A 23,936-nucleotide genomic window follows, 5' to 3' on the forward strand; every position below is an offset into this window, starting at 1 on the left:
TCTGTTTGTGGAAAAAGACAGACAGAAGCGTTCTGTCCGAGCACGCGCAACAGAGGTGGACTGCCCAGGCGCGCACGAGACAGACGCGGACTGCCCGGGCGCGCGCGAGACAGACAGACCGCGTCATCTTGCGCACACATACCCGTCTCAGTGCAGCTTCCCAGCTATACTCAAGCACGGACATATATGCAGTACAAGTGATTTCTCATACAAATGGTTATTTTACCAGACCATCAGGGCAGCAATAATTCACGTCATTTACAGGCTATTCACAAATTAAGGATAGAAAAGTGGCGAAATGTCTGTAGGACGTGTGGACACGCAGAAAATTTTAACTGATAATATTAATTGTTCAAGTTGTTGAATGTTGAAATTGAAGAAATGTGGAAGGAAATAATATTTACTTTACATGTTCCTTAAGTAATTTGCACGTGTTTTGTATTGAAGATAAATAAATCATGCATCTTATTTAACTCGTTGTCTTGCCAATAAACCGCAAAACCGCGGGAATTTGTTGATTACCGACCGCGGTAAAAAAAAAATACAAACCGGCCCAGCCCTAGTTGTTATAACTTATAAAATATAGTTAAAAAAGTCAACTTCATTTTATAAGTTGTAGCAACTCATCTCTTCTCAAGATAAATAATAGTAAGTTGACTTACTAAGTTGATTTTAAAATTTTGCAAGCCCTGTGATGTCTTTCTTTGTTCAGTCGAGAAGAAATTAAGTTATTTGAGGAAAACATTCCAGGATTCTATTAGACTGCAACAATTTACAGTTTAAATGCAGTTTCAAATGGCTCTAAATGATCTCAAACAAGGCATAAGGGTTACGATTGTCATTTTGACAAGAAAAAAATTGCACTTCGAATAAGCACGTCGAAAGGGCACGCATAACATATATGAATTGCACATTTGCAGACCATTTTAATTATTAAACTGTCACAAATACATTAATTCGTATCATTCCACACATACAACAACGTTGGAACGATCCTCGTTCTCCACACTTGTAAACACTGGGGCGTAGTTTCGCATACATCACACGGCTGGTGCAAGACGAAAAGTTGTGATTTAAAAGAACATATTTTTACAATCGTAAGAGAAAATCGTTTTGCTAGATAAGACCCTTATGCCTCGTTTGGGATCGTTTAGAGCATTTTAAAATTGCGTTGAAGCTGCAATTTTAAACTGCATTTAAACTGCAAACTGTTGGGGTCCAATAAAGTCTATTAAATTGAGAAAATCCTAGAATGTTTTTTCTTAAACTTAAAGGAATAGTCTACCCCTTTGCCATATTAAACTATGTTATTACCTCAACTTAGACGAATTAATACATATCTATCTTTATCTTAATACATATTCACTTCCATGTTTTCCCTATTTAAAGACTGTTACATGAGGAGTTATACCAGTAAGTATGGTTTTTGGTACCATAGGAATGAATGGGGCTAGGCTAAATGCTAACACATTCAAACGTGCTGTACAGTGCACGCATTGAAAAAAGATAGGTATGTATTAATTTGTCTAGGTTGAGGTAATAACATAGTTTAAAATGGCAAAAGGGTAGACTATTCCTTTAAGAGATCAACATTTTGGATGACATGAGGGTAAGTAAATTATATGGATTAATTCTTTAAAATGATGAGGCATTTTGACTCGCTTTAAAATAACGTGTAGGGACTGAAGGTGCTCTGAAGGTGAGGAGATCAATGGAAGGACACGCGAGTGTCGGCGCCCCCCTATCGCATCTCAGGACTGTCGCAGTGAGGGTTCATTTTACAAAACCAGCAAAACTTTGGTCCACATCATCATATTGCACTGCTGTAAATCTCAAAGCGCATGTTTACAGAGCAAGTCACTATGTTGTGTCTACTCAAAACATTTGTCAAGGGGGCACTTTTAATTCTAAACACTACCTTTTCTGACCATTCGGCAGTACTGAAACTCAGCCAAGTCAACTAGGGTTGTCTTGGGTAGTTTGGTGAAAGAGCATACTTTTAGGAGGTACTTTTGACATAACATGCCATGAAACTCTATTGTAAACTGATTTTTATGCATGGAATATTTGTACTTAAAAAAAAAATACACGCTCATATACTCACACTGTAGGGCCAACTTCAATGTACCAGTGAAGACGTGCTAAAAATAGATTTTTATTTCAATTACAGGCCTACACTTACATAAAGCTTACCCTAAAATCTTGACACCAACTATAACAAAACTTCACGAACACATTTTGTAACAACAATCTTCTTTCTAAACCAGAAGCCCAAATCAATAGTCAGTTTAAAAGGAATTTTCACGCAAGATGTGCGCTAATTTACTTCCAGCCAAATCCACATCTGAATTCTGGTTGAGCCAGTGCAATTTGAAGGGTCTGATAAACAGACAGTCTTGCATTTTGGTGTAATGTCAATATTGATTTTGCACTTGAAATCCTTCTTAATACAGGACATGGGTCAAGACCTGAACTATGAACCACTGATAAAAGTGATACACACTTCCATGTATCCAGCATGGGAATGCCAATGGTATGCAGGAGCAGCGGTGCCACCATAAGATCTGATGAGACACAGGTCTAGGCAGCAGAGGTACTTGAACAGGTACTTCTACAGCGACAGATCTATGATGAAATCTACATTGATAACTTGAAGCCTTTGCTAGGCTATAAGTATATTTCACGTTATCACCTGGCACAGCATTTCACTGGTTTTACAGCTGAAAGTGCCCATGCACCATGGAAATTCAAGACAACAAACTGCATAAAATCCTTTTGCAGCCGATCACCATAAGCTCAGGTGCATCCACCGAACTGATGAACGGCAAAAAAGGTAGAAAAATAAATACCACGCTGGCAAGTATCTTCCACCTCGGGGGGAGGAGGAGGAACAGTCCACACAAAATGCCTTTGAGCAAACAGTCAATAAGTACATTGTTTGGACCCCTCTTGAGGATGTAATTCTAGCGGGGCCCCTTCACAGTAGGCAGCAGCCTTTCTCAAAATTAGCAAAAAACACTCCAACCGGCTCTTAACAGATGTGCCACTTGCTAAAAAAATATTGTTTTTGTCTCAGTTATTTATATAGATTACCTAGATGAGACATTTGCATGATTACAAAGTCAGACTCAGAGTTCATGGATCTTTTCTCACCACACAATACATATAAACGGCTTTAATAACACAGGGTAGACGTCTACCTTTAGAAAACTTGACAATGGTTTTATTATGATAACAGTACAGTAACCATGGTTTCATTATAGTAACCATGTAGCAACAGTGGTTATACGCAGACTTATTACAATTTGTTTTAAAATAATTTTTACATAATGCATGGTTAACTATGGTAAACCATGACATTTTTGAAGTACAACCAGGGTGCAGATTTGTTTTAAACATGGGGGGTTGAAATGTCAACAATACATATGTTTTCATTAATCACTATATAAATATTGGGTTGTTGTAATTGCTAGTTTTGAATACTGGGGGGGGGGGGTAACCTCCCCCTCAATTTAACAGAAACTACACCCCTGGATATATTTCGTAAGGGTATTTCACAGGAATTAATCAGACTGGGAACTTTTTCTGTTAGAAAAATCCGTACACATGTCTTTATAGCAATTCAGTAAACTTTTAAGTTGACGGTAAGGAATGTTTTATTTGCCCATACAATAAAAAATATGGGACAAAGTTATAAAATATAATAAATAATAAATTGAAGCATTAACAAAGAGAGCAAAAAAGAAACTTGAGTATCTCTCCATAAACTACTGTCATGCTCCTAAATGCATATAAAAAATTCTTGAGGGGCCAAACTCTTGAGATCAGACTGCTATAGCGAGCCAGTGACCACATAAAGCCCATAAATGAAGTACTGTGTCAGTTTGGACGTGTCTGCAGCAAATAACGGAGCGCATATATCATTGATCAGAGTTTCTTGCTGAACGATTATCAGTGACTCCCCGTTGGCTGCGATCGATACCTGCATTCACGCTGGAATTAGATTTCACTCTTGCGTCTGTCAAGTGTTGGGCAGCCATTTGCGTGCATATGGAGCAAGTTGAGAGAGCGTCCTCACTTACGTAAATGGCTGATGCATTCTCGAGATCTTTTTTTCTCTAATTATACAGCCATCAAGGCTCACCGTACACACCATCCGCGTGCCCTCAACACAGTTCAGAGAAACCGTAGCACTGCCCTAAAACACTTACAAAATAGCACATATAAACCGATATATCCAGCAGATTGATTTAGATGGCGCAGTAATTGTGTACATGTTAGATTTTTTTCATTGTGTCTGTGCTACTACTGCACTACTGTAGCCACAGCCGGGAGGACGCGAGGCTTTCTCCGCCAATCTGGGTTAACCCCCAGAGACACCAGATGAAACAATGAAATCCATTTCACGCATTTAAAATGTTGCTTTTGGGGAGCAAACTTCTTAAAGTTGCTTTTATACGTAACGGGATTTTCGCTGAATCGCTCTTAAAAGTACGCCGCGCGGTTTACGATACGCCACAGCGCTGTCCCGAGATCATTTTAATAGTATTAGCCAGCCACTTTGAACCGCTGCATGTTATAAACGCGTCGCTTTCCACGCAAAAGCTGCTATGCTATTGTCTGGCTGCTCACCAGAGTCTTTTAAAACCGTGCGTCTGTAATCCCGTTTAACCGATTAACCCATTCATTTACCTCAATGGACGTCTGAATAGCGTATCTCTACGATTACGAAACCATATCGCGAGTTAATTCCCAATCCGATCATATACCGGCTAGGCCTCGCTTGAATCCCCGGACTCACCTGACTCGCCTTTACCCTTCAGGTTCCACTGGCTCCGGGTTCACTCTCCGATCCTGAAGCGCTGCTGTAGCTCTTCACGACCAGTCCCCGGCACCGGCAGGCAACACAAAAGCGCTGATTGGGCCTCGGCGAGCGCTCATCCCCTTGGTCTCTGCCCAGACAGACGGGTTATTGGTCGGCGGCTGTGTCGGAGACGCGCCCCTATTAAGGTGTATGTTGTTGTCTGTGTCTGGAGGGGAGGGGACAAGAAGCTCTGAAATGATGGGAACTAAATGGGTTGTTATGCGCGTCGTGTCGGCAGCACAAGGCGAGCTTACTACACTGACAGATAAATTGTGGACAGCCATATTAACTCCCTCTTCATTCCGTCAGGGGCGATCGACTGGAGCATTTTGAGGAACATTGTGGTCCGAAAGCGTCGCGATTTTATAACATTTTGACATTCTTCGAGCTGTTTCCAAAACTTACAGACCGAGAAAACAGAGAGTACTTTTTTTTGCAATGACAGATATGTGGTTTTAAAGAAATGCTTGGCTTTAGGGCGCATATGGACATGAGGGATTTGGAAAAATCTGGCGTGTCGTTGTCTGAAGCATTATTAAGGTTTACAAAATAGTATTTATAAACATATATAGTTCACATTTATAGAAATACCACCTGCTTTTTGTACCACATTTGCAATGTAGCCGTGTTGCCATATAAAGATTCATATGTTGTTCATTTATTTTCTATGCTATTATGTGTTATTCGACAAACAGATGGGGCAGTGACATACATTGAGCAATACGATTCTCTTGACCTACTTACACCAGTAAATCGGAATGCATTGTTAAAACCGAGAGCAACAAAGGTGCGAAACTCTGTATAGACCAAAATGTTTGATTTAATATATTACATTATATTATATTATAGTTTTCATGTGCAAACCATATCATTATTTCATCCAGAGTTTTCCCCATCCACCGGTGATCCCGGACGGTTGTTGTTTACAGTCACTGTATTTCGCACGTCATATACTGTACACGGGTATATGGGACCGAAGTGGCTTTGTCCCGTCAGTCCCGTGGGGGTAGCTGTATACGGTTAACTAAAGCTCGTTTTGTGTTTATAGGCAAGAATGATTACTGACCAATGGTAACATTTGTCCACTATAAACCCGCAACCCGTTTTAACTGAGGCAGGGTATGTATTGATCTTCACAGAAGGCTTTTATTGTTTGTCAACACTGCAGCCGAGACCTCTAGCGGTGGTTTGGGCTGTTTACGGCAGATTTACAAGGCTCAAAGTGAGTCACTGCAATATGGAGTACATTAATAACTCATGGCTGTCTACACCTAGTGTTTCATAAGACTGAACTTATGCCGCATAAAATGGTTTAAATATACAGTCAAGAAGACATTGACAAAATCAAAGAAATATGTAACATATTTAAACACCTTCCAAGTTTTGGAAAATGACAGACTGTTTTCAGTGTTTTCAGTAGGAGGCAGACACGTTATTATTAAATGGAGTTTCTTATCTGTGTTAACTATAAATAACTCAAGTACCTCTTTCTGCTATTTTTCAATTCCCCATTACAGACACAAGACTGTACTCACCATGACTGTATGCGACAAACATTTTGTTACACAATAGTAGTAGTTTGGCAGATATCTGAATCATGTGATGGCTTTATTTTATGTTCATAGCATTTAAGAGCAGGTTCGCATGTGTAATTCATTTCAATTAGAAGAGTCTGTTGGATTAAGAGTACAGATTAGTGCTAAATATTGCATGTAGTGATTCTCTGAGCTTAACCAACATGTATTTGGCCCATTGCACCATCACACCCTCGTCCAATGAACACAAACACTATGAAATGTTAATCTCTTTCTCTCTTACACACACACACACACACACACATGCACGCACACACATTTTTATAATGTTTTTGCAGTCACATGGTGTCATGTGGCAAGTGTATGATCGCAAAGTACTGTATCTTCTGAACCAGAATTTCACATTATGAACCTGTCTGAAATCAAATGCCTTGAAATGGGTGAATTAAATAATACGAATTGCCAATGTTGTTGTTTTTGTTGTTGGTGCATTTAGTCTTTTGGACCGGACCACTGTCATACTGATGCATTGTTTATTCCCATGTGCAAAAACAAAGCATAAAATGAAATTGTTGGTATGTCAGAGTTTTGCAAATTCTACCCAGAATCTAAGTGGATAAGTGAGCATGCATCTTAAAGTAAGCACACATAGCGGTAAATTAAATACTTAAAATGAAAATGAGGGGAAAAATAACAACCACTTTTATGATGTCATCAGTTCCATAAGCTTTGAAGTTCACCTTCATGAGTTATGCACAACATTGCACCCACTTATATTTCCATTCACAACAGTTCACGTAATCTTAGGTAAAAGGCTTACCTATGAAAACTATGAAACTCTTTGATGAGGCTTTTAGACAGCAAGAACAGTTATTCATTTCCATCACAAATATAATTGCAAACACTTGTACTTAACACTGTTTGTTGTAATGCCATGCTTGATTTATAATCACTAATGTTTGATTGTTCGTCAATATCATTTGACAGATTATTTCTCATTATTAATTAATGTTCAAAATTAAGAGTTAGGAAGACTGTAGACAGTGAGTAATTAAGCCTCGTGTTAATGCGTTACAGCTCAGTAAAATCTGAATAGCATTAAGCATTAAACACATCTGGAAGATGGGTTTCTTGATGTGTCAGCTGTCAATTTATTTAGAGGTCTGAATGTTGATTAAGAAGAAAATTTTTATAGTTCTAAAAATCAATAAACAATATCCAATTTTGTACAAAGTAGACTATAAATATCAGTAAACTGGATAATGTGAATACCAGATATAAAGACAGTATCAAATCCTTAAATGCACAAAATAGGCAGACGTTATGTAAACACTGGAAGTGCACACTACATAATCTCATGAATGTTATGCAATCTGTCCGCTAAGACTGCAGCACACAAACTTGGCTAGCAAGGTGAAGAGAAGGATTATATAAAAAGTTACATTTTTTTAGACAGTATAGTTGAGTCTTGCTCATAAATAAACAATGTGTTTTAACTCCACATCAAAGTTTAATATATTTACAGATTCAAAATAGATAAGAAGTATAGCAGTATACATAAAACAAATAGCATTCCCTTACATTACCAAAAATGTGCACATTAAATAAGTAACTGTTCTGTTTTATTGAATATTTAATATTTCCATTTAAACACACAGAAATGGCTGTTGTTGGCTATCACTCATGATTTAAGAAAATGCCTTTTGCCAGTAGGTGGTGTAACCAAATTTTACCAGAAGAGGGCAATAAAGTATCAAGGATGAGTGCCAGTCACATGAGAACTGGGTCTGTAATATCCCATTGTGAGGACAACGTCTGGGAAATTGGATTAAAGGTGTTAAATTATATATTGGCTACTTTAATACATGAGCTAAAAAGGGAAATGTAAGTGCTTGATGGTTTTCTCCTCTAAAGGCTGAAATAAAGCAACACTTAAACGTAATCCACTTTCCTAAATTGCTACCCATAGCAGTCTTACACGTCATGCAATATCAGCTGTTACTAAATGTTTAGTTGTGATACCTTGGGAAAACCCCTTGCAAAATGAATGTCGGGATCCGGACATGAACACTGGCACATTAAACAATTTACAATCATTCTCTTCTCTTTAATATTAAATTATTGTTTTGATTGATTTAATCATCAGAGCATAAAGAATGGGGGTGTAACCATCAACCGAAGTTTAATCCAAAACCCGGTTAACCTTGGAGAGATGTGACAACAGAGATTAAACTGCAATTGGAAATGCTCATCAACACATTGTTTGTAATTAAATTGTCTGCGGGTGCAAATTGAAAAGGCGGCTATATTTAAATATCTCAATTAAACTTGTGTAATACAAGAGGAGGGTTAACGCAAATGACTTGCGTGCAATGAATGGCTCTCTTTATTTAGCACTGGGAAAATTAAAAGCATATATCTACACGTGCAGTTGTATGTCAGATAATCCAATTAACGTTAGAAAGAATTATTTTAAAGAGAGAATGCCAAACTATTCTTTCAGTTGTTTTGCTCAGAGTTTATTTGGCAAACCAAGTAGCCTATACTGTGATTTTCTAATCGAACCCCACAACCGGTATGCGCGGTAAATTTACACGTTTTATTCATCATCACCTATACTTTTAAATTCAAAGTCTGACTATTGACTGTAGTATAGTGACGCTGAGGTTAATGCAGTTGTATGCAGTCTGGGGCTGAAGGTGAAGGGCTGGTGGGTGGCATAAAGACACTGCTGTAGACGACTCATGCAGTACTGACGCTTGCTTTTATCCACTGGATTCTCTTCAGCACTTGGACAGCTCCGCTTCCAATCATTCACCATTTCCACAATAAGTGCGACTAAAGCTTCATTGCAGCTTCTTAAAATAGCACCAGCATCCCAAAGCCTCAAGCTATCAAACTTTTCCCCAGGAGATCATCGTTACCACACTGATGAGTGAATTACCGGTGACTGCGGCAAACTGTAACAGGAGTATATGGTGCTGTCAAGATCACGCAGAGATGGAGACGACAAAGCTCCGCGTTTTGGACAAGACTTCTCGTGGATTTACCTGTTTATCACTTTAGTACTTATCCCGATGATCTCACACCGGACTATTGAAAACGCTACATTTTATCTTGTGATGCAGCAACATGTTTAATATGTAAATTAGTTTACATTGAAGAAAGACTTTTGTTCGTGGACTAATGTGTACAAATAGTAAACATGCCAGCACACAGGTAAGTCAACTACATATTTATGGCACTTAAATTATGTGTACAATAGCCATTAAGTACTTTTATTACAATAAGCTTATTGAGAATTGTGAACAAAACAATATTCGGCGCGTGCAGTTATTTTTGGATGTCTTGCGTCACATGAGCTTGAAAGTGATGCCCAAAAATACTCGCCCATATGATGCTCAGAAATGCTGTCCAGAATAATAAATATAAAATGTATGTACAGAACTGTTTATGGAATTCAGCAGGTTGGTTTTAAGACGACCAAAAGTCCAAAAGAGACCAAAAGGAATTGATTTCTGCACCATTTAAACTGCTTGTTTTACATTGATGCGTTGTACAAACTACAGTGAGGTACAGACTCTCTGGAGAATGCTGGCTGTGTTTTATTTTTAATGTACCTCTGAACTAAAGATAGCCTACAGGAAAGCTACATGTCTATATTGATTCAGCCACAACACAAATTATGACTTTTGTGGTAAAAATAAAATATGCTAAAATGATCACATTTCTTTTTTTGTGAGACATAGTAATGTGATTTACAGATATTATTTCTTAATTCTTGTGGAAAGTGAATTCAAACACCTAAAAAAAGGGTCAGATGGAGAGTTCATGGAGTGAAAGCATTATACAGAACTATACATTTTTATTTCTCTATTCTTTTATGAGTCAAAACAAAATCATTATTATAAATTTGTATTCTGTCTGGCCGCTGTCAGCTCACTTACACATAAATCTGCCATTAATTCTTAATATTCTCATTACTCGTGTCTTAATCTATTGGCTCCAAGTCATTTATTACGTGATTTTGAATAGTCTTAGTTATTTACAGTTTTCAAGATTATAATAACAATAAATCCTCACAGCCTTTCAAGTACTTTATTGAAGTGAATGTTTTTGAAGCTTTCTAACCTGCGCTGCGCTGAAGACATCACATATAAGTGCAGATCTCTCAATGCAGATCTTTAAATTGAAGGTGCATCTCAACATAAAGGCACTGCATCCTTAATAAGCCATTAAATCCACAGGAACAGTTAAAGGATGGTCTGGATTCCTGAATATGTTTAGTTGCATATTCATAACATCACTCGTGGTACAAAGAGTTATGATGGCTAACTCACTTCTTTGCATATATTTGCATAATGTTTATCTCATTAGGAGGCAGGAGTGCCTTTTTATTTGGAGGGAAGGTACCCAGCCATCACTTAAATGTAGCAATGTAAAGGAGAAACATCTCACCCTAATAGTCGCTTAAATAATAGAGCAGAAAAATAAATGGGTGGTAGACACATTTGGTTAATTTTATTCAACAAAATGCATTTCCAGTATGCACATTGATTTTTCAGGCTGCAAAAAAAAACGACCAAAACAACACTTTGTCTAGTCAAACCATTTGTTACTTTTGGGTGGATATAATTCATGTCATTGCTGAACAACTATCCCATTCATTCTGTACAGGACAAAAATATATTACAGAAACACAGTTTGGAGTGGGAGTGGGCTGATGCAGGAGAGGTTAATGCAGCAGTTGTGTCGGCTCTATTCCTCTCTATCCATCACCCCCATGCTGTTTATCTGACCAAAAGATCCTATCACATATCAAACGCAGGAAGATACTGACAAGAGCTATTTGTTAACCTGATGAAAGGTCATTTATATCTTAACTAAAGCTTTAGCAGGATCCCTGAACGATTAAAACATTACTTTTGTTTTAGGCATAATGATGCTATCAACAATGCACAACAGATCCATCAAATTTCAATCACACAATGGGACATCAGCACCATTAAACCCTTGTTTAATCTAATTGTAAAGCATCTGTACTCATCATGTTAATGAAAACCCAACCAACATTATTTTTATTTCATTCTGCCCTAAATCTTTGGATGATCTGAGCTCAGACTACTGATCGAGGATTATATATAGACCTTTGAAGAACCTCTAAGGTGTAATTTATCTCCCTGCCACTTAAGGTGGGTCCCTATCCTGTGGGTAAAATGCCCCTAGCAACAGTTCTCTGTCTCCAGAAGATGAGATATAAAAGGACACTATAAATGCACAGGGTATTACAGTGCATGAGGAAGGGGCAGTGGATTCAGGGGTGTAATGTCATAAGAGTGAATAATTCATCAGAGGAATTTGCCCTCTATGTGTTTCTGGAAGATTTGCACAGAATATTCATGTCTGGACATTCTATGATATTTACAAGGATTATTAAAGGGGCCACGTCACAAGACTTTTTTAAAATGTAAAATAAATCTTTCGTGTCCCCAGAGTACATATGTGAAGTTTTAGCTCAAAATACCATATAGAGAATTTATTATAGCATGTTAAAATTGCCACTTTGTATGTGGTTGCAAAAATGTGCCGTTCTGGGTGTGTCCTTTAAAATGCAAATGAGCTGATGAAATGCAAAGACTGATCACAACAGTGTTGTTTTCGTCAACGATAACGATAACGAAATGATTTTGTTGACGCACCTATTTTTTATGACGCTATTGCGATGATGACTAGCTAAAAATGTCTCTAAGGTGACATAAACATGACGAGATGCTTTCGAGTTTCGTTGACGATTTTAAGTCTGACGTTCACAATGCGTGTCATTTCTGCCTATTTTGCGTGAGATCTGTCTGTTTTTAGCTAAAAAGTATCAGCAATGCTGCCACTTCCTATCCTTGTTTTGGGTCAATACAGTCTCACTCACGCCCACCACCCGGCTGCCACCATGCCGCGCACGCGCACCAGATTTCAAACAACAACACACCTGCGGCGAGTTTGAAGGACCGTAGCGGTGACGCCAATAAACGGAAACGACAAGATGATTTATGGACATACTTTCAGTATAATCCATCAGAAAGAAAAACGGAGTGCATATTGGGAGACGACGGTAAATGTGGCCACAAACTAGGTGAAAAGAATACCTCCAACCTCAAGCTGCACATGAAGGCTCATCATGCTAATATTTTTTTAAAGGTAACTTACAAGTCACGCTGTTAACATATCATCTACATTCAATTTTACTCAACATTCGTAAAAAAATTTCATGGTAATCTTAAGGTTTTACATGTATCTACTTGTCAAACCTAAGCCCATTTCCAATACTTTTTGTGGTGTATTTAAATAAGGCAAGGCACGCGTTTCTAAACTTTATGAGCGAGGTCTCAGCGTAACACACAAACTCAACATGAGGGTATATCATATCAGGCTCAACTTTTTTGTTATGACATGCGCAGAAGGCACACAACTAAAACAACGGCGAGACCTCAGGGACAACCTTAATGCACATTTTAATCGTATTAAATACACCACACTTTTTAACATAAATTAATTTGTTAAAAAATTGTTACTAAAATTGACTTAAACTTGACTAAAACCTTTTTGCGTTTTTATCGACTAAAACTTGACTAAAACCTTTTTGTGTTTTTGTCGACTAAAACTTGACTAAAACTAACAATTTTATAAGTGACTAAAATGTGACTAAAACTAAAAGCATTTCCGTCCAAAAGATTAAAACTAAAACTAAAAGGGGTGCCAAAAACAACACTGGATCACAATTATGGTGGTTTGTTGCAATTGAAACTTAATTGTGTTGTCAATTATTTGTTCTCTCTCTCTCTTTCTCTCTGCAATAAATGGCTGTGTCGTGGTTGGATAGTGCAGATTAAGGGGCAGTATTATATAATAAGATCTCCTTATGACATCATAAGGAGAGCCAAATTTCAATTACCTAATTTTTCAAATGCTTGCAGAAAATGGTTTACCAAAACTATGTTATTGGGTTAACCTTTTCACATTTTCTAGGTTGATAGAAGCACTGGGAACCAAATTATAGCACTTAAACATGGAAAAAGTCCCCTTTAAGTCATTTAAGGGACTATTTGATTAACATTTATGCATTTGGCCGACACTTTTATCCAAAGCGGCTTACGGTGCATTACAAGATATAAATTTTTATTAGTATGTGTTCCCTGGGTTCGAACCCCAGACCGTTTGCACTGCTAATGCAATGCTGAGCTATACAGGATCAACTGCTCCTATTTACATTTAACTTTCTTCATTGACAGGATGCCAGGAAACGTATCTTTCCTATCCATAAGTCCCACACGCATTTGGGAAAACACCTCTAACGTCTCCCGCCCTCAGTTTCCTCCAGACTGGGAAGCACCAACATTCACCGTGGCTGCTCGCTTCCGCGTGGCGGCCACCATGGTGCTCTTTGTCTTTGCAGCCATCAGCAACCTCTCAGTACTGATCAGCGTCGCCAGAGGACGAGGACGCCGCCTGGCCTCGCACCTGCGGCCTCTCATTGCCAGCCTTGCTTCTGCTGACCTGGTCATGACCTTTGTGGTCATGCCACTCGATGCTATTTGGAATATCACGGTGCAGTGGTATGCTGGTGATATCATGTGCAAGCTCCTGTGCTTTCTGAAGCTCTTTGCCATGCATTCCTCTGCGTTTATCCTGGTGGTGGTGAGTCTGGACAGGCATCATGCCATACTGCACCCGCTGGAGGCTCTAGATGCTGGTCGCAGGAACAAGAGAATGCTGCTTGCTGCCTGGATCCTCAGCGTACTGTTCGCTTCTCCACAGGTAAGCGTACGAACAAGACGTTAATTAAATGAGAGTTGGCATGTGTGAGATTGTCTTGTTAGGAACCAGCACAAAACTGCCTCTGAGGATCATAGATAGATGATAATGTTTGAAAAGACTTGGGGATTTTCTGGTATCCTACACTAATACACAGAGACAACCATAAGTAAGCTATTTAAAGCTGGTTCATTTCACAAGAAAGGTATAAATAATGTGTTGCTTTCATCAAGCAATATGATCACATTTGAAAAGATTAGAGGTGGGACTATGTTTACCAATTTACATAGATTTACAGTAACGTCAATACTGGTACAAAAATGACTTCAAGAAAAGTGAATGGCACACAGGCAAACTGAATTAGGTTTGTTTGTTTCAAAGTAAATGAAATTAAAATGACACTGTTTTCAAGGAAATACCTCATGTTTTCTTTAAGTAATATTTTATAGCTTAAAGTGATGCAATAATTGACCCTGGATCAGTGACTCTCCAATAAGGACTTGCTGCAATTATTATAGATCCGATTTGTCAACCAACACTGAGCTCGGGCCATTTTCTCTAACCTTTAAAATGCCTGACTGTGTCTCCCCCGTGTGATCTTGACTTTCCTTTGACGTAATGGTTTCTTACCACATGCGGCAGAACTTGTTGTTTTTAACAGCATGTGAAAGTAAAAATGGCTTTTAAAATCATTAAGTGAGATGAAGAAGCCTCTCTGAGACAAGGTCAGTTAGTCCGCCCTGGATAATGGGAAAGAGATGTAACTGTAGACGTGCGTGTGTATGTGGGTGGTGTATTGTGGATATCAGTAGTTTAGTCATTACCACCCACCTTCTTGTATTCTATGTGCACACCTCGCCTGCCTGTAGAAAAACTGTGGGGCTTTCCTCTGTCACGCTGTTTTGCACCTGATATACTGTAAACATTTTAGTTTTAGTTTTTTTAGGCTGAAAAAAGCAAAAGTGTTCTAAAGTACATATTGAAAATCTGTGATTATATATTTGAAAGGAACGTTTTAAGGTCTAAAACAAATCTGAACAAAATATCATGAAAAATGAAAAAAAAAAGAGAGAATAAAGAGTAAAACTATTTAATGTTCTGTTTCTTGGCAGTACACAGTGTTTCCATTAAAACACAAGATGTGGACAGGCTTTACCCTCGGACAACATTGATCATCAGGTTCTTCACAAACTTGTGGAGCTCATGCCAGCTGAAATGAATGCTATTTTTAAAGTAAAACAGGGAACTGTCGATACTAAGAAAGCCTGACATTCGCATTCTTTTTATTCATTAATTTTTTTGCCTTATTTGTTGAAGAGATAAAATAATATGAAATGTAATGTAATCTCCTTAGGCCATGCAGAAATTGGTTGGCAGGATCAATTAAATGCCATGCCATTTTCAGCAAAATCCTCTAAGTGCACGGCAGAAGAAATGGATGAACAATGGTGCTCATACGTCGGATTTCAGTTTCAAGTTTTTTTACCAGGTTAAAGGATGTTTACAGAATATATTGGAATAATGGCCAACATTTTTAGCTGTTTACCTTTATTCTGAAATGACCTTGAAGAGTGACTGAAGTAGAAATGATTGCCAAAAAGCTTGCATGCGCTTAAAGGGTTTTGCAGGAAAAGACATTCAAATTTGTTAAACACCAATAAAATGACTAAAGTGACCTTTGGGAAAATAAGGCATTTGGCATTTCAATTACTGGCTAATAACCTTTTCATTGCCATTCAAGTAAAATTACTGAACCTAAACATACCAGATGCACTTTTTTACATTTGTGCATTAGGCAGATGCTTTAATTTAAAGGTGACATAGAATGATTGAACGGAGTATTTATCTTTGTTCTGTAATGTGACATGTAGACAAATTTTTTTTGTTTGGGTCTCTAATGCCTTAGAAGCTTCCTAAAAACCTCTCTCAGATAGCTCTATTAGGGTGGGGGATTTTAAACAAGTGGTTTTGCACCTATTTGGCTCCCCCTACTGGCTTAACTTGCAATCTCATTACTGATTGGCTGATTTGGCTTCCACTTAAAAAATGTAGCCAATTATTTTAAAGTGGAGGGGCAGTGAGATGCCTGTGATGTCATAAGCATCAGTTTTTCAGATTGGGCCGTTTTCTGGCTGACATTTCTAAAAGAGGATTTTCTATGAGACTGAGATGTTTAGCATGTCTAGCACTTTTTGTGTGTTTGTGAATGTGGGTAGACTACCATTATTCAACAAAGACAAGGTAAAAATGTTTTTTCATTCTCTGTCCCCTTTAAAGAAAAATTATATTGTATATATTGTATACAGTGTATTACAAGGTATGATATACATATTATATCAATGTGTGCATTCTATAAGGATTAAACCTTTACCAGTTGAACCTTTTATTTGATTCTTTCAGTTGTTCATCTTCAGAGCAATTAAAGCTGAAGGAGTCGACTTTGTGCAGTGTGTAACACATGGAAGCTTTCAGGAGCGCTGGCAGGAAACAGTCTACAACATGTTCCACTTTGTCACCCTGTATGTGTTTCCCCTGCTTGTTATGAGCTTCTGCTATACTCGAATACTTGTGGAAATCAACCGCCAGATGCCACGCGGTAAAGGAAAGGGTAAATGACTTTTACTGTGTTCTGATGTGATACATGTCACTCAAGAAGCATGTCTCTAACCTTTTCCCAAACTTTTCAGGTGGGGAACCATGTCTGAGATGCAGCGGAACCAATATTATCCCAAAGGCTCGTATGAAGACCCTAAAGATGACCATCATTATCGTGGCCTCTTTTGTGGTGTGCTGGACACCGTACTACCTGCTTGGCATCTGGTACTGGTTCCAGCCTCGCATGCTGAAGGTGATGCCGGAATACATCCATCATGCCCTCTTTGTCTTCGGCAACCTCAACACGTGCTGTGACCCGGTCATCTACGGTTTCTTCACTCCCTCATTTCGAGCAGATATAGCCAGCTGTTTGTGCCGAAGGAATCTGAACACCTCTCCTAAATCACTGGATAGACTCTCTGCAAGAAGAGGTGGGGCCAGTGGAGAAGCCGAGTCGGACCTTGGAAGTGCTGACCAGCATAGTGGACAACAAGCATAAAGGCTAAGAAACCTCAATGAGTCAAGCCACCATTTCATACGCAGATTTGATTTTTGTGCCTGACTTGAATTCTCTGAACTTAAAGATACATGATGAGACTTTTAATCTGTGTTTAGACCTCTATACATGATGATGATGTCACTATATTTACAGTAGAAACTGTGCAAGTATGAGATTTGTTCAATTGAATCCATTTGAAATCAGACACATTGAACAACACAAAGTCTCAGTCTGAGCATATATAAACTGTATCAGTCTGACATTCTAGACCTAAGCCTGGATTTCTTATAGAGAAATGTTAGAACAAATAGCTGCATGCTTCTGTTCAAAAGTTTAATGTCACTTGACAAAAATGTTTTTTTTTATTACATTGAAACTCTTAATCTAAGTCCAAAGACTTATGTCTGTATATGATTTGCATGTGTATAACTTGTACTGAACATGTGTACACTGTAAAAAAGCTGCACTGTTTTTGACTAGTATATAGTTGACATAACATAAACAAGTTGAAAAACGTATGTTTATAATACATTTTACAGTGTACTGAATCTAAATCTAAATCTACGCAATTTTCTGCTCGTATGTTACCCATTTCTGTCTTTTTGCATGACAGTGTGAACAGCACAAACCATATGGAATCTGATCTTTTCGATTCTGATTTGAGACACTTCCATATGGTTTTAAACCAGATACAGGTCAGATGTTTTGCAGTGCGACATCAGTCTGAACAGTCATATCAGAATTCATGTGACTTTTACGTTATGCTAGATTGATATGCGTCACAATTGCGGAAATATGCAATAGTATCCAATAGTATAACGGCATGTTTTCAGAACCACTTAAAAAAAACAACTTAAAAACATTCAAGACATAAAATATTAAGCTTCTGTTGCACATTCCCTTATACACAAAAGCCCCTTGTCCAGATGACCAACCCACACGTAACCTGGGAGCAGACTGCCTCTGCTCGTATGCTCTCGTATTGCCCTGCATGTTAATTTCCAGCGGAGGCTTGCGGATGTCCACCTATTTATTTTCTCTCAGTTTATTTTGAACTTGAGTTTGAGTGTGTGCGTTGCCACTCCCCTGCTTCATCAACTCAGCACGCCTGAAAAGTGATTTTTACTAAAAGAGCAGCACGAGTCTAATTTGTGTTTTTGTGGAGACAGCCATTCTTTGGTGTCGCGGCAGAGTGCATCTTTTTAAAGATGTAATTTCGTCAATGTGGTTCTGGATGTGGCAAGTACATGGGTCCTAAGGATGGTGTTCATGGGGGGTTCATGTAATCATTGCGAGAAAATTATCCTCGTGGATTTTCGGAGACGGGTGTCGTACCTTTGGGAACATCACCTCCCCCTTCCATTGTCTAGCTCCGCCAGCATCGGCAAGGCTTCGCATTATGGTCAGCTGGTGCATCCTCTGACTCTCAGCACTGTGCCACAGTCCCGCAGCTCATGTTCTACGACGCCTCTGCCCTCTGTCGGTACTCCTAACGAAGACTTGGTATCTGTCACTGCATCAGGAGGGCATCTATTTCAGATGCCAACACTGTTCCGCTCCCTCCTTCGGGTAGGGTTGCAGAGCCTGTGTTCGACCCTGAGATGGCGGCCATGCCCCCTCAGGTGGCGGCGTTTGGATTGGTGTGGACTCAACCTCCCCCACCCGAACCATCCCGCCTCGATGACTGGTACTTTAGAGCTGCTCAGGCATCTCAACCCTCACCTCCCGTTCAATTCTTCCCCAAGGTGCATGATGAGCTGACTCAGTTGTGGAAAACCCTGTTTGCCTCTCGCAACTGGCCTTTTCAGCCATTACCCCTCACCACTCTCAACAGCTAAGGGTTACGCTGGGATCCCAACAGTGGGGGGCCCGGTTGCGATGCAACTGTGTCCAGCCGGTGCCGCTGCCTCTTGGAGGGACCAACCCTTTCCTTACGGGTCTGCAAGCAGTTGTCCGGTCTAGACTTGTGGGGAGGCAGACTCTTCCCAGTATGTTAGGCTAAGGCTCTAAGGGATCTGCACAAGGGTGGTCACGATTCGGCTGTCTTCTTGGAGCTCCGTGCGGCCATCTCTGGCTGTGCCTGGCAGACATGAAGGAGGTCGTCAAAAACCAGCTCCTGCCCACTACCCGAGGTGGAAAATGAAAGTCCAAGCGGCCCTGAGATGGGCGACCTAGAGATGGAAGGGATCGCCCTTTGGGAGATGGTGAAGGCACCACTTCCCCGGGAGGAGGGCTGGGTGGGGAATCCTTGGTTACAGTTAATTTCTGGTATCCACAAAACTACAAAAAGAGTGAATTCCCCTTTCTTCTTCAGGTCTCCAGAGGAACCCAGGAGCTACAACCTGTCTTAAAACTGCCATCCTCCCCTTCCTCTATCGCCAGCGGGTGTGTCAAGCAGCTTGGGTACCCTGCATCAGAGTTCCACCTGCCCATTCATCCATCAGTGGAGCCAGGTGAGTGCTGCACAACACCTCTATTTGTGTAGCGTTGAAACAGGTCTCCAGGGATGTTGTTGTATGCACAGATGCCTCTGCCACGTGGTGGGGGGCCACACACAACGGGCTTGCAGTCTCAGGGGTATCAACTACCTCGAGTTGTGGGATGTATATCTTGCTCTTGGTCATCTCGTCAATGGGCTTCCAGGGAAGGATGTATTAGTTTGCTTTGGAGTCAGAAGAACCTGAAGTCCCTTTGTGCTGTTTACATCCCGGGAATGCTCAATGTAACGTCAGACACAATCCCACGAGCGGCGTGCCCCACGAATGGCGACTCCACCCTCAGTCGGTCCAGCTGATTTGGAAGCGTTTCAGCAGGGCACAGATCAATCTGCTTGCCTCCCCAGAGACAACCTATTGTCACCTGTTTTATTCACTAACTGATGGTTCACTCACAGTGGATGTTCCCAGAACTCCTTGTGATAGCCCCCTGGTGGATTCCCTTGTGGAAGGACCCTTTTTCTCAAGGAGGGGGCACAATATGGCACCCGCATCCCAACCTGTAGAACCTCAATATGTGGTCTATGGATGGGACCCGGAGGTTCTAAGCAATTTACCGCAAGAGGTATCTAACACTGTTGCGTCTCTGTCAAGTTAATTTGACCACTCAGAGACTTCGATGTAGGGAACCTATTGGTTGTTTCCTATTATATATGCAACTCAGTACAACCTCCTTGGAGGGTGGCTTCCGCGGCATTTGCTAGTTCCGCCCAGATGGGTTCACTTCCCAGTTTGCCTAATTCACTACCGTGGGTTAAGGAAGGGAACGTCTCGGTTATGTATGTGACCCTCGTCACGTCCCGTCACCATGGTTCTGCTGTGCCATTGCTGATTCCGGCCAGGCACAGGTTGATCGGCTTTCTCAGCAAATAAAGCTGATTTGGTTTTGCACCTGCTGCTCGTTTTATACTCGAGTGGCTGGGCTGCACCAGCAGATGCAAATACCTGCATGCCAAGTTAATTGCTGCTTTAGTAGGTCCCATGAAGCACTTTCCCAATACGTCAGTCACGACGTGACATCTCCATTCTCTTCCTTCAGGGAATGAGGGTTACATACGTAATCGAGTCATTTTTTTTGCGCATGCAATGCAGTTCAAGACCAAGACCAGTTCACACAGGTGTCTGATTTTAGCCACATAATGTGAACAGTCAAACAAAAAAATCGGATCTGAGCAAAGAATCAGAATTGAGCACTTATGTTTGCAGTCTGGACATAGTCATCTAAGTCTGGATGCTTGATATACAGTAATTTATGTAGAAACAAATATATTTGTCCAGAATATTGAATTACTGCTCAATTCAAAACTTGTTGCTAAAATGTCCAGAGTAATTTTTTGCTGATTCTACACAATGTGCTACTTTAAAGATGCTTAAATATAGTTTTGATTTATTGTAGATAAATTATAGTTTTTTTATTCACAACACAATTCCCATACACTGTAAAAATGCAATGATCAGTAAGTCATAGTTATGTTTTTATGTTTAACTTAAGAAATTAAGTTGAACAGTTTCTACTTGCAGCTTTTTTACAGTGTTAGTGTCATTCCATATAGTTTTAATAGGTTTACTATTATTCTAAAATGTCTGAAAAACATTAGTAAAAAATGAGTAACTGATTCAAAACTTTTAAACGTCTATATCACCAAATAGCACAGTGTCTCATTAAACGAATGTAAGCTATTTGCCTGTCTGGAACAGGAAAACATACACAGTGCCTCATTTATAGTCCAGTGCACACATTAGAAATTCATTGACAAGGATCTCTAATTAATTACAGCTCAGAGTTCAGAGCGACAACACAAACTAATAGCTTCTCTGCCGCTACGCTTATGTATCATATCCTCTCCCGCTTCAGGTTTTGGAATGTCGCCTAATGTTATTTAAAACTGCCTTAGCAAAATTCCTTTTAAAGAAATGTAAATGTTGTGTTTATCTGTGAAAGCATCGTGGATGTAAATCACTCTTTATTATTTGCAAAAGCAGTGTATTTTGATAATGATATGCATAAATCTTCAGGAACTCATTTCTTGTAGTTCGTGTTTGTGATAAAAAATGTGAGTGATCTTCAAGCTTTAAAGGATTAGACAATTTTCTTAAAAGAAAAATCCAGATAATTTACTCACCACCATGTCATCCAAAATGTTGATGTCTTTATTTGTTCAGTCGAGAAGAAATTATGTTTTTTGAGGAAAACATTTCAGGATTTTTTATTATTTTAATGGACTTTAATAGAGCCCAACATTTAATACTTAACTCAACACTTAACAGTTTTTTTCAATGGAGTTTCAAAGGACTCTAAAAGATCCCAAACGAGGCATAAGGGTCTTATCTAGCAAAACGATTGTCATTTTTTTTACAAGAAAAATAAAAAATACACACTTTTAAACTACAACTTCTCGTCTAGATCCGGTCGTGATGCGCCAGCGTGACCCCACGCGATACGTCATGACGTCAGGAGGTCACAGAGGACGAACGCGAAACTACGCCCAAGTGTTTACAAGTGTGTTGAAAGAGGACCGTTCCTACGTTGTTGTATGTCGAATGATACTTATTAATGTCTTTGTGTCAGTTTATTGTTTACAATGGTCCGCAAATGTGCGTTTTATATGCACGTGACCTCCCTACGTCACTACGCATTTACGTTGGGTCACGCTGGACCAGACCTACACGAAAAGTTGTGGGTTAAAAGAGCAAATTTTTTATTTTTCTTGTCAAAAATGACAATCGTTTTGCTAGATAAGACCCTTATGCCTCGTTTGGGATCGTTTAGAGTCCTTTGAAACTCCGTTGAAAAAAACTGTTAAGTGTTGAGTTAAGAGTTAAGTGTTGGGCTCTATTAAAGTCCATTAAAATGAGAAAAATCCTGCAATGTTTTCCTCAAAAAACATAATTTCTTCTCGACTGAACAAAGAAAGACATCAACATTTTGGATGACATGGTGGTGAGTAAATTATCTGGATTTTTCTTTTAAGAAAATGGAATATTCCTTTAATTTAAGTATCTAGATAAATGGTCTTTAAAATATCAATATATAACTCAAGACGAACAATAGAAAAACACCCTGCTTCCCATACATGTTATTCAGATCAACATCAGAGAGATGACAAAACTGTTAGTCCTCAGAGGTCATGACAATAATGAAAGACCAATTCAGAAGGTGATGAAGAAGAATGAAACAGAATTCATTGATTGCTGTTTAGAGATGCTTGAAAAGATGGATTCATCAAGCACAGGTCTCTACAGAGAAAGTTTATTAGATCATTTTGTTGTCATGATTTGAAGGCAATCCTGGGAACTCTTGTTAGGAATGATTCTTATGCTCGGCATTTCAAGCCTGTCATCAGTACTAGAGGACAGACACTGCAGCAGTTTAAGTGTTTTCTTATTTTTTTGAGGTTATGATCAATGAGTTGTCTATGCTTCTTTACATTTCAGCAATTCAGCATCTTTTGTTTCATTGCATATACAACTACCATAATGTACAGTGTGTACCTCTGTGGTACTACGATCTCTTCAGGCTCAAATGTGTACTTTTTGAAAGAGAAACAGTCCCAGTGACAGCATTTTTTTTCTGACAGTGAATATAAATCTTATATAAAGACAGAAAAAATTAGACACAGAGCACACTGAATAAATTAAATAGTGTGAAAATAGAGGCAGAACATTATGCTGTAATTCTGCTCTTTCAAAATTTGAACTGCTATTCCTATAGGAGATAAATCCATTTTAAAGCATAATTCGATAAAAAAAGAAAACGTATTATGCATGACACTATCTATAGCTTAGTCTTTGTTTGTGTGCACATAAATCAATTTGGTGACATGTGTTGGAGTGGATGACATGTGTTTTCTCTTCTAGCAGGTGTGACGGGTATCTAATCACATCAGTACAGTGGTAGAGCCTGTGATCCCAGACTTATCTGATCCACCTCTAGTCCTTCTTGACATTGTTACTGTGAAGGTGCAGTACAAACACAAAGTGCTCACACAACACAGATTTTGTATTTGCCCCAACTCCCTGTTAGACAAAACAGTCCGTGCACATTACACAGCGAATAGAGAGTAATGAATTAACCTTTAAATATTTTAAATGAGATTGACCTCTAGATGCACGGTATGTCTTAAATAAGAAAAGAAAGAAAA

The 23,936-nt window shown here is 39.2% G+C and overlaps 2 protein-coding genes across 3 annotated transcripts in view; one reads left to right on the top strand and one right to left on the bottom strand.

The window, feature by feature from the left end:
• The window catches only part of gatad2b (GATA zinc finger domain containing 2B), a 44,196-nt gene extending 38,559 nt beyond the window's left edge, over positions 1–5,637 (bottom strand). Inside the window, exon 1 of the mRNA XM_065291584.2 lies at positions 4,802–5,637. The gene's annotated coding sequence lies outside the window, so the exon portion shown is untranslated. The remainder of the gene's footprint in view (positions 1–4,801) is intronic.
• A 3,509-nt stretch (positions 5,638–9,146) lies between these two features.
• On the top strand, positions 9,147–21,737 carry gnrhr1 (gonadotropin releasing hormone receptor 1). 2 transcript variants are annotated; one of them, XM_065291594.1, is made up of 4 exons: positions 9,147–9,618; positions 13,683–14,208; positions 16,606–16,813; positions 16,893–21,737. In XM_065291594.1, exons 1-4 carry the CDS (start codon positions 9,605–9,607, stop codon positions 17,297–17,299), a joined length of 1,155 nt encoding a protein of 384 aa, XP_065147666.1. In that variant the 5' UTR covers positions 9,147–9,604; the 3' UTR covers positions 17,300–21,737. The 2 variants fall into 2 exon arrangements, with proteins under 2 accessions (XP_065147666.1, XP_065147673.1); XM_065291601.1 differs by having other exon boundaries at positions 16,606–16,801.
• The last annotated feature ends 2,199 nt before the right edge of the window (positions 21,738–23,936 follow it).

The sequence above is a fragment of the Paramisgurnus dabryanus genome, chromosome 19 (assembly GCF_030506205.2).
Source record: "Paramisgurnus dabryanus chromosome 19, PD_genome_1.1, whole genome shotgun sequence".
Classification (NCBI taxonomy): Eukaryota; Metazoa; Chordata; class Actinopteri; order Cypriniformes; family Cobitidae; genus Paramisgurnus; species Paramisgurnus dabryanus.

What these genes read in the sequence shown, in the direction of transcription:
- gnrhr1 (XM_065291594.1), top strand. An exon ending in TACTGTTCGCTTCTCCACAG is followed by an intron (nt 14,209 to 16,605) that starts GTAAGCGTACGA and finishes TGATTCTTTCAG; the next exon opens with TTGTTCATCTTCAGAGCAAT. An exon ending in GCCACGCGGTAAAGGAAAGG is followed by an intron (nt 16,814 to 16,892) that starts GTAAATGACTTT and finishes CAAACTTTTCAG; the next exon opens with GTGGGGAACCATGTCTGAGA.